Here is an 11,232-nt window from a genome sequence, read left to right as displayed (position 1 = left end):
ATCGGGCAAGTCTCACTGCCAAGTGATGCACATGTGTGAAGCATATGTGTCTGTATGCCTCATAATGAATCATCAAAAAGAAAAACTGCATCAAACTAAAATTTGCTAATTTATTTCAGCACTGCAACTTTGTTTGTGAAGATCTTATTTTTTCTAACTAAGGACTTATTTATCTGCTTAAAAAGCAGATTACATAGAGTAGCAGGTTAGGTCTGCACACTGCAGACAATATACATTCACCAACCATTTATCAGGTACACCTGTACGCACTTCAATGATGCACTGACCTCTTTTTTTGTCTTCTTTATGAACCTCAATCTCAAACACATCCATCTCTTTTGTAAATAAATGAATATCTTTATTTTTTTTTACTCAGAAGTCTTTGAATTAGCACGTTAAGCTTTGTTATGTCGGTCAATTACGGAGGGGGTGTGAAAACTGTATTAGTATTTTGAAATTAGGACGTCAACTCAGTAGCTAAATAAAGAGTGTAATTCACAATCTTGCAGCTTCAGTGAGTCCATGTGCACGTAACTAAGTAAGGGAGAAGAGGACAGATGCAGGGAGACAAAGATGAGTGGAGCCTCTTCTAAGAAGATGTGTAAACGTTATTAGAGGAGATAATGGAGGGGAAAAGGTGGGAAGTGGAGGGAGGAACCCTACTCCAGCAGAGGTATTTACCCACCGCCTGGAGCAGAAACACAAACAGCACCAGAACTGAGAGAAAGAGAAAAACAGATAGCTGGTGGAGAATGTGCAATCACATCTTGATTACACAGACAATGTGTTGGAAACGACAGCAGGAGAGAGGGAGGCCTATGGCTTGATTTAGCCTAGAAAATGTTTTAGCAATTCCATCCATTAAATGGAAACCAAATTTCTACAATCAGACAAGGGTCCACTAAACCAGTGGTGGTTGTCTTTCACCCCTGTTCAGCTAATAGGCCTAACCCTGGCAAGTGTTTCACTAAAAGCCGAGTGCATCTGCCCTACTGCTACGCCCAAGGGCAGGAAAGGCAATACTTCAAGCCAGCGGACACTTTCTGGCTCACTTCAAAGACATTCTCAGGGAGTCTGTGCCTCTCCGGTGTCTGTCCTGTCACAGAGAGGTGACGCGTGTCACACTGGCTGTTGTTGTGTTTGTGCTGTTGGATTTTCTTCTTTTAAAGCTGTTTGGTGTCCTTTTATTTGCCCCTCACCTGACCACAAACACACTAATAAACTTTAATTACACATAAAGTCACACACACAAATGATGAAATATGTCCATTTGTGTGCAGGAACATGCATAAAACTGAGGAACATATGGCTCAAATGCACAAAACCCAACACGTATACAAATGCTTACTCAGTGCATACACACCACATTCATACACAAACAGCTCATTTAAACTCTATGTTTTCATATTTTTAACTGTTTTTTCCACTAAGGACAGCAAGTCTGAGAAAGTTTGAAATGAAACACACAGATTGTCAGAAGAGTAGTGCAGAACTTTACCTGCACTGGACATTAGTTAAAGCTTTCCACAGCTGGTATACACAACAATGTATGCACTTTCAAGTACACAAAAACGCACACAGACCTGTCAAGGGCTCAGGAAGACAAGGTCCTTTAAAGTTGTCAGATGCACAGAGTGAGATGGACCCTGGCAAAACGAAAGGTCACGAAGAACGTCCCCTAGACTTCTCAGCAGTCTTATTCCCCTGTCTCTCACGCACACACACAGTGTCTGTCACCTCACAGACGAGGCCATGACACCTTGGACACCTCTCAGCAGGCAGTCTGTCTCTGACAGGTTGACATGGCACAGAGTGGTCAGACGTCGATGGCACTCGGACCAAAGGGGTTTGTTCTTTTTGCTGTGACCTCTGAGATGGAGCTGGTGACATATCTCCCTTCTCCCCCTGCTGCAGTACGTTCGTGTCCAGAAGGAGAAATAAAATCCTATCCTTTACTCTCAGCTCTTCTTCCCTTTGTCTGGCAGTCGTCTATCACACTCCATCACTCTATTATGATTGGGGTAGCGGGGTTTTCAAACTCATTGTTTTCTATTTGGGGATGAACTTAAGGTATTCACACAAATTCTACAACAGCAGAAACAAAGGTCTTTAAATTGCTTTTTTTTTACTGACCTAAAGTCATTTATTTCAGTGAATTCATCATCAACCAATTATACTTGTTTGTTCTGGATAAACCATTCAGTTCAATGTCATCTTTGCCAAAATTGCAGTCACTGGTTAACTGGAGACTTTTTTAGAAAACCATCAACCAATCAATGATGACAAATCAGCAGTTTAACGTTCACAGGTTTAGACGGGGTGTTTGATCACCTTATACCAAGGTACACAACAGAAACACAACATAGAACAATTTTTAAACCAGCAGGAAAAGATTGTTCTTACTGCTGTTAAGGGACAAGATTTTGATTTGACTCAACAACTGGAAATCCAGCCAGCTGCTTAATTAGAGCTCTTCACACACAGAGATTCAAAGTGGCTGGCTGTATCTGGCCTTCAGTGAATCTATTGCTCTAGAGAGTATAAATGAGCATGTAAATTACATTCTCCGCTTCAACTGGACAGTGGTTTTTGTGGCATTTCTGCTGTGGTTTGTTTTCACACGTCATTCTTCTTTTTTGTCCTTGTAACTCGATAGACACTTTGTAGAAGTGGGAAGCTGGAGGCCGTGAAGCTTTTCCTCCATTTTGTTTAAAATTCCTTCCCGTAGCGGAGTGGAGCAGTGAACACGTTTGTGCTTCGGTTTCTGCTGGAATCAAGATGATTGTGATTGAATTAAATGTGCTAGCAGGAGGAGTGCTAGCTGGTCAGTGGGAATAGCTGATCTGACATCAAATCCATGCACAGTAATTACATATAGCTACCTAAGAGCCATCTTTTTCTTTTTTAAGTTGCACATAGCTATAGAAATTTAAAAAGCAATAAGTCCAAGTCTGGCCTTTATATCTCTACAATTTTGTGACACATTTTGAGCTTTAGGGAAAGTTCTTCCTGTCAGCATGGAGCCTGGTAATTTGTCGCCTGCAGTTAGAAGTCAGTCAAACTGCTGCTGAGGTCTGAAATCATCAAAAAGGATGTACGAAATAAGACTATAGCGCACATGTACACACACTCACACACACACACATCTGGCTATTCTGTTCTGTCAGAAAACCCAAACATCCAGCCATGCGTGGAAACAGCCATGCCCTGCCCAACACTCGTCCTTAGAGAGTACAGTCATTATGGAACTGAACGGCATGGCCTGCACCCCGACACACACACGCACACACAAACGCACCCATCCACTGGCTTAGACATACTTACGCCGACATACTGCTTATGTCAGTGATGTGCTCTGTTTGCCTCTAAGAAGTTCAATGTTCACTTCATTTTGTCAGACAAACACAAAAAACTCTCTCTCTCCCCTCTCTCACACATACACACACAGAAGATGTGAAAATCCTACAACTTGGACTTCTGCTATTTATTCAGGACAAATACCAGGGCCCTGTACTGCACTACGACTGGGTCAAGTCATGTCTTGTCAGACTGTGTATCTTCTTTCCACTGAGCCAGATGCTTACAGGTACCACCAGGGTCTGTGCTGGGCCCCATGTTCAACACATTCACCCTGCAGTTAGGCTCGTCTGACATAAAGAGAACAGGTTCATCTTTCACATCAAACAACCACGCAACCATACCCTCAGTTCAAACACAGTTCACAGTGTTTGGTTAAATGGTTATGGATGGCTGTTGGAAACAAGAAAAACAAGACAGTGGCTAGAAATTACATTTTGAAATTAACCTACCAACTCATCTGTCCAACTTATTTCTCTTACTTTCCTGTATTTAGACATTCTAGCCCATTATTGTACATCTGTATTAGCAAAATATCAAACATCAATATTCACTGGGCCAAAAAGAACATGTTGCTGTAACTACTGCCCAGCAATCAGATTTCTCACTAGTTTCTTGTGATGCTGCCCATTTTACTGATGCATTTACAGTAAAAACAAAACTTGAAATACTACAGAACTGTGCCCATAGAGTAGATTTGTACCATACTGACAATATCCCATGTTTTTCCTTTCACTGGTAATGCCATCTGTACATTTATTCATCTTCTTTACAGGCTCAGTGTGACAAGCACTTGAGAGCTTAGCAGTTAAAACAACACAACACATTAAAACACCATCCAGGAGGATAAAAACCAGTGCTTACACAGGGGAACTGATTTTGACAGGTGACGTGCCACTGTTGGTGTAAAAGCTTTCATGACTTGCTATTTTGAAATTCTGCGCTGAAGCTAATGTAGTTTACATGACTGAATGTCACTGAACAAGGCTAAATCAGAAATCAATGTAAGTAATACTGTCCACCCACAAAAGAGACAGTGGACATCCAGCCCTGATGCCGTATAATCTCAATCTGTACCACAAGTGTGTGAAACCATTCAAGCACAAACCAGCTTTCTATTTGTGTGGCCGTGTGTGATGATGGTCAGAGACAGTGTAGATAAATTAGTGCATGACCACTGTGACACATTTCCCACAGCCATCCTTTTTAACATGTGATAGGCCCTGCACCTCCCCCTCTTCTCTCTCATAAATGCACATCGGCTTAACATTGCCTGGGCGGGCCGACCCTGGCGGCTCACTGTCGGCACGGCAACAAGCACTATCCTGGCTAACATCTGCTGCACGACCCGGGGCCGCTCAGAATGGGCCTTAATCCCCACACAAACATGTTGTGGGGGGAAAACATTCTTTCCTTTTGGAGACTGCAGACAAACAGCGACAAGGGGTGTTGCTAGTAACCTACAGGCAACCAGCCTCTTGGAAGGACAGGGAATGTTGTCGGTTATGTGGCCCCCAATTGAGCCATGGCCCATTATGGCTGTGCAGAGGGGTGTGACCGCCAGCATCAGCAGCGAGTTACCATCACTGGTCCAGTTGGATGGATTTGGGTTTTGGGGTTAGAGAAAGGTGGTGCGATTGGGCTAGGTGGGGTGGGTCAGCCAGCCTTGTTGTGCTAAAAAAAAAACAAAAAAAAAAAACAGTCGCATTGATAAAAAACCTGAACCACTTTCCATCCTCTCATGTGTGAGTTTCCTGCCACATGAACTGGCTGAGGATCCAGGAAACTGTTGCTGCTGCATTTTTTGTCATCCTTCAATGAGTTTTAAAAAATTGTCTGTTGCTGTAGACAGCAGAGGGAATCAGTTAGGACAGATGCAGAATGTCAACATGTGGCAGTGTGGTGCCCCCTTGTGGCTGCTGTAAAGAGAGCAGGTGCTGCAGGAGCATGAACATTTTCACACACAAAACACTATTTCCAGCAGAAGTCACTCAGGTACTCATTCCAAGAATAATTTAAATTCATAACACAAGTGAACAGCTCCTCTCCTCTTTGAACCAAGCAGAGCCATGATCCTCACATTACCATTTCTGATAAAGATCTTCAGTGGTGACACACAGAGAAAATGAAGACACAGCCCCATCAAATCAGTCCATCAACTGCTATGAAATATGTATTTGTCTTAATATGGAGTTTGATTCCATCAAACCCATTTCACAGACCATTTCCCTAAGCAAACACCTCAGGCAGGAAGATGGGAGAGAGAGCAGCACAGTTTGGTTGAGGCTCACTCAGAGGACGAAACACACCTCTGAGGATGGCTCTGTGTGTGTGTGTGTGTGTGTATTATTAGATTTAATTGAACAGTTCTGTGTCAGTGCCAAGAAGTTACTTTGGTGTGTTTGCAGAAGTGTGTGGCTCTTTCTGACTGAGGGCTTGGGTGCCTATTACCCCCCCCCCCACACACACACACACACACACCGAGAGCAAGCAAACACTTGGACAGAAACAGTCCTTCTCAAATTTCAATCACAGAGACTGAGAGACAGGTAGTAGGTACTGTACATCAGAGCACACCAGAATCATCCGTATGCCGACAGGCCTTGTTTGAAAAGCCACACGACAACAAAAACATCATCACAAACTGATCTGTACAGTTTTTCTGGAAGCAAACAATTCATGATCTCTTAGCTCAGGAAAGATCATTTCTGCTAAAAAATCTTCTCTCTATGTCAGCCTTCATGGTAATCATCATACAAATACCTTTAAAGGAAGACAAAAGTTTCCACGTGCCAGGTGATTTCTTATGATTTTAACAGCACAAACACACACAGGCCTTGGACAAAATATACATATTTTTAGGATTTTAACTGTTGCTAGCCACATCCCATATCAGAGGAAAACAGGCTTCAGGGTTCAAAACAGTGTAAAGAAGTGTGTTTAGGATCGCGGAAAGCTTTATATTCATGAACTCCAGTTACAGTCTATGTGAAAGTGATATCCAAGAACAACCATGTTTAATTCCAGGCATATACTGACACCTACTGTTTTATTACAGTTGCTGCAAATAAAAGCAAATGTCAGGACAGGGTCGTGTAGCTTCAACAGCACAGCTACTGTGTGTTACTAAAAGAAGCAACACAAATCTGCTTCACCTGGTCTAAAGCTTCATCCACTAACCTCTGACAGGACCATGACAATGCTAAGACACAGATATGCCACAGCATAACCAGGATGATGGCACAGGGATATAGGAGTTCAATATGGTTGGAGATAAGTCCTGATGGTGATGTAATTATCCACTGTCTTTGTGTTATTTATGTTCGTGTGTGCGCTCATGTGAATGCAACCTGCTATCTCACTGAGTCTCCTGGTATAGTGCAAGGTCTATTTGGTCTAGCAAGGGAGATAAGAGGGCAATACTGAGACCAGGGGGTGTGCTGGCTATCTGCCTCCCAGCTGCCAATGTAACAGGGTCACTCAGGTGCTCTCTGCAGGGTTAAGTGGCTAAGCAAAATAGGAGGAGATAAAGTAGGAGAGGACAGAAAGGGTTGAGAAGAGGGAGGTGAAATGATGAGGGAACAAAGGAGGAGTAGACAAATGACAAAGGGGTCAGCAGAGGAGAGAGAGCCGTGTGACTGTTCATGCCATCATGAACTTATAAAGACATTTACAGGTCAGAGCATGACAGCGTATGGACACGTGAGTGTGTTCACACTGTGTGTATGCATGTGTGTAGAATTTGCGTTGGTGTGACCTTTCCTATTTCCCCTCACTTCCATCGAGCTAAAGGTTTTGCCCGGTGGGTGGAACACCTACTGTACAATGCTGATGTTTTCACACTGCACACACAGCAGATCTGGTACCAGATGTCATCATGTGCGTCTGTGCTGTTTTTGGTTTTTAGAGGTTTGCCTCATTTCCTCATGTTAACCCGACTGTGGAGACTGCCAGATAAAAAAATAAACAGGAGTTCAACTTGTCAAACAAGAAGTATAGCAACAACACACATTACAACTATGCCAGACAACAGACAGATGTGAGCACCTGTTTGTCCCATACCAACGCCCATGAAAGCCACAAGCGAATGCCACCCAAAAGGGTGAAACTCTAACCGGAGCAGAGAGGAACACTGCCAGGCTGTGGCAGCTGCTTCAAACAGCTTTGAATTTGTCCATTACACACAGAACCTTAAAAATAGTCAGATAAAGCCTACAAAATTTTGACCTCATAAAGGGGTTTTCAGACAATGCATCTTCAAAGTAAATACATCTGACAACTCTGAATGTGAGTATTTAGTAGGTCAATCTGACTACACAGCCTTGCTGTCTAAAAATAGCCCATATATATTACTACAGTTTAGCCACAATAACTAATACTTAAAAGAATATGTTTCAACAACAATAACATTTGGCACAGTGTTGTAATAATGCAGACAGGCAGCCAAGCTAGAGAGCAAAGCAACCACAGTCAGCCAGGTGTCACACCTTCTTTCTCCCCCCACTCAGTCATGTGATGAGCCTGTAAGGAGGCCATGAAATATTGATGACCACACTCACCTCCCAGTGGTAGGTGAGTGTGGTGGTGAGAGGACTCTACGGGAGTCCTCTCAACTCAGAACAATGACGGTATATTTTGAATTCACTATAATTTAACCAAGAAAACAATGAACTTTCACATCTGAGAACCTACAACAATCAAAGGTTTGGTATTTCTGCTTGAAAAGGGATATACTAAATAACGTATCGCTATCAGATTGTCTTTTTTTTTAAGTCAACTAATAAATTTGCAGTTCTAACCTGAACAATAAACATTTCACTTACCCATGTCTTTGGTTGATTTGTACTGTGACATTATTAAAAGTTATCACTTTAAAAAGTTCAAAGAGTCAAGCATCTGTCAAGCCCGTGTTTGGCAGCTAAACGTCAATCACCACCAAACAGACTGGGAGGTCAACAGGTTACCATCAATGGCTTCATTAACTTACCTCGATAATCTAGATGACCAAGCTCTAAAGTCTTCCTGTGCTTTAGGGTGTTCAGCTTTTGCTTTTTAACTTACGGTCACTACAGAATTTAACACATGCTTTTCATTGTAAATATTTATAGCTATCCCTTTGTTTAATAAGGGTGACGTGATATGACAATGATGTGATTTTAGTTAGCATTACGCGTTTTCACGGAAAACGGTTATATTTAACTCATTTCGTTTCAGATGGAGAGCGTATATTAACGTTGTCGGTCGCTATCGCTCCATCTATTACACATGTTTATGTTCTAACGTTAGAAAAGTAGCTAAGCTAAATCAACCAAAGAGGAGTGCTGCACTCTGTGTGCTAACTCACTCCCTGCTGATACTGGGTACCATGCTTAGAAGCTAAGGTTGCTAAGCAACTTCTTCTTGTGTTCTATGGCGAATTGTAAACAACGTAAAGGTGCATTACCGCCACCAAGTGGAATGGAGTGGAGATAGGTCGCTGAGCACCCAGCTTCAGCAGCACTATGCTAGCCAGTTAGCTCATTAGCCGCCCAGTTTATATACCAACCAGCTGGTTCATTATATATCTGTCTTGTAGAAGGCTGTTTGTGATAGCAGTATATCCGATAATAACGTTTTCTGTAGCGGTCCACTTTATAACTTGTTCATATTTGTTTTCTCTTTTTGATATATTACTACAAAAAGCTAATTTAAAAAACTACAATTACCTGGATCCTCGGTCTGCCGCCTGACAGTTACAAGTGTCGTGATCATCTGAGGACTTTTAAATAGGAGCGACCTCGGAGTTGAGCGACAAATGCAGGGGAACAGTTGTTCGAGTTTTATTGTGAAAATGGTGAGTAACGTTAGATACAGCAAATATAGCTGTTATTCTTTTTGTCCAACAATGGTTGTAACGCACCTAAAACCGCTGGTCTGGTAGGCAGTTCCTGAAGCTGCAAAGTTCGTTAACCTAAAGTATGCAGATTGATTTTAACGGTACTCAGTCCGCGTCGCCGCACGACATAACCATGTCTAAAGGACTCATCTGATTATTTAAAAATTCAGTCAGTTATGAATATCGTATTCATATTGAACTATTATTAGTTATTAGTAAAGATGGCGATTGAGCTCTTATGTCGGGGTGTTGTAAAGTGTCATGTATGGAAGGCACAGACTCTATTTTTGAAGTGACCTCCTGCTTTAGAAAATCTTGTAGACAAGAATAGATACACAGTCCACGTGCACCGGACATTTAAACTGTCACCTTCATGTCCCCTTAGTGAAATCAATGCTAATAGTACTAACATCAGTGCTCTTTGCCTTGTGTCTTGCAGTCTGAGCCTATTAGAGTTCTGGTGACTGGAGCTGCTGGGCAGATTGCCTATTCCCTGTTGTTCAGCATTGCCAAAGGAGATGTCTTTGGCAAAGATCAGGTAAGGAAGGCCTTTGTCTTGCTCATGTAACACACTCAATTGTTTTATCTCATTAGGCAATGTAAGGGTAGTGTCACAAGGCACACAAGATTCAGATAGCCTTCTGTAAGTAGTTGTGAATGGCACAAGTTTTCAGGGCTTTTTTTTTTGTCCCTGTGGTAATTGATCAGATTGCCCTTGTTCATCCATGTCTTGGGACAAGCTAGGATTGTCCTTAATGTTGATGAAATGGATCTTAATCCATTTGGCACACATCATATTTAGTGAGACACGTGGCTTTCACACTCTACTCCAGAGATGGCAGAGTTCCTCAGTGGCATTTCATTGTACATGGGAATTATGATTAAAGTGCATTTAATTAATCTCATTGTCTTTTCATCCCCTACTATTCACCCCACCACCTTCTTCCTACTTTGCTCCTGTCAGCCAGTCATCTTGCTCCTTTTGGACATTACACCCATGTTGACAGTCTTGAATGGAGTTGTCATGGAGTTGCAGGACTGTGCCCTTCCACTTCTGAGAGGTAACATTCAACAGTGGGGCAAATGATTAACATATAAACGTAACATGACACATTGTGTTATAAATCATTGATGCACTGGCATGTAACAGTTTTCCTTAAACATCTAAACTATGGATTTAAATTGACAGCTTTCTGTTTCTGAGGCAGATGCTAAATTATGTTTAGGGGAATTGATTTAATATCAATTGTTAATATCAAAGGTTTTGCTTATTGGCACTGTTGATGGTCCACCTAATACAGTATCTCCATGGGGGTAACTGAGCATCATGCACACCTGGGCCATTTGGCCAAAACTTGTTGATGTTAGAAATGTAATAAAAAGCTTTATTCTAAAGGGCAAATATGTGTCACTGTAAGAATCGCAGGACAATTGAGATTTAACTCCTTTTCTTAAGGATAAATATGGTTTTTGGTCTCCATCAAGATTTATTTGGTATCATCACTGTAGCTGCTGTCATGAGGCGCCATTATGCACCATCTCCATTGTGACCTGGAATTTTTCTTTTGAAATGGTGCCATCCATTGCTTTGTTTGAGCAGCGGCTGTGAGAGGCCCCTGTATTAACCAATTGTTCTACAAAGACAACACTTTGTGCACTGAGATGGGCCCAGGCATACAGTACAATGTTGATCACATGTGGAATAAGTTCAAAATGCATTTCTCAAAATTGTATGCATGTATAATGATGGGAAAACATTTTAAGTTTGATTTAAAATTCTTTAAGATGGGAAGTTTCATACTGCTTCACTATACTGCTTGATTCCAGTCAAATGGCAAATTTACAACAAGTGTGCAGAATCCTGTCAGTTCAGGGGAAAGTCAGTAAAATTACAACCCCGCAGCAAAAAGTTCAAAAAGTTTAAAGAATCATCCTGAAGTTTCTTAGTAAGATGCAAATGATGACCAAAAATCTGTTAATGTGGGATAAAGCACAGTTTT

General features: G+C 41.8%; 2 protein-coding genes across 7 annotated transcripts in view; one reads left to right on the top strand and one right to left on the bottom strand.

The window, feature by feature from the left end:
• The window catches only part of wdpcp (WD repeat containing planar cell polarity effector), a 56,381-nt gene extending 47,252 nt beyond the window's left edge, over nucleotides 1-9,129 (bottom strand). For 2 of the 6 annotated variants that reach the window (XM_020601792.1, XM_020601797.1), the window contains exon 1: nucleotides 8,345-8,792. The gene's annotated coding sequence lies outside the window, so the exon portion shown is untranslated. The other 4 variants (XM_020601795.1, XM_020601794.1, XM_020601796.1 and 1 more) reach the window with 4 other exon arrangements.
• The window catches only part of mdh1ab (malate dehydrogenase 1Ab, NAD (soluble)), a 5,687-nt gene continuing 3,557 nt past the window's right edge, over nucleotides 9,103-11,232 (top strand). The window contains exons 1-3 of the mRNA XM_020601798.1: nucleotides 9,103-9,190; nucleotides 9,672-9,770; nucleotides 10,197-10,301. Coding sequence (XP_020457454.1) covers nucleotides 9,152-9,190; nucleotides 9,672-9,770; nucleotides 10,197-10,301 — 243 coding nt within the window. The 5' untranslated portion in view covers nucleotides 9,103-9,151. The remainder of the gene's footprint in view (nucleotides 9,191-9,671; nucleotides 9,771-10,196; nucleotides 10,302-11,232) is intronic.

This window comes from Monopterus albus, unplaced genomic scaffold (assembly GCF_001952655.1).
Source record: "Monopterus albus unplaced genomic scaffold, M_albus_1.0 scaffold52.1, whole genome shotgun sequence".
NCBI classification, from domain to species: Eukaryota; Metazoa; Chordata; class Actinopteri; order Synbranchiformes; family Synbranchidae; genus Monopterus; species Monopterus albus.
The sequence above is the reverse complement of the archived record's forward strand: the minus strand, read 5'-3'. Positions and strand labels throughout refer to the sequence as shown.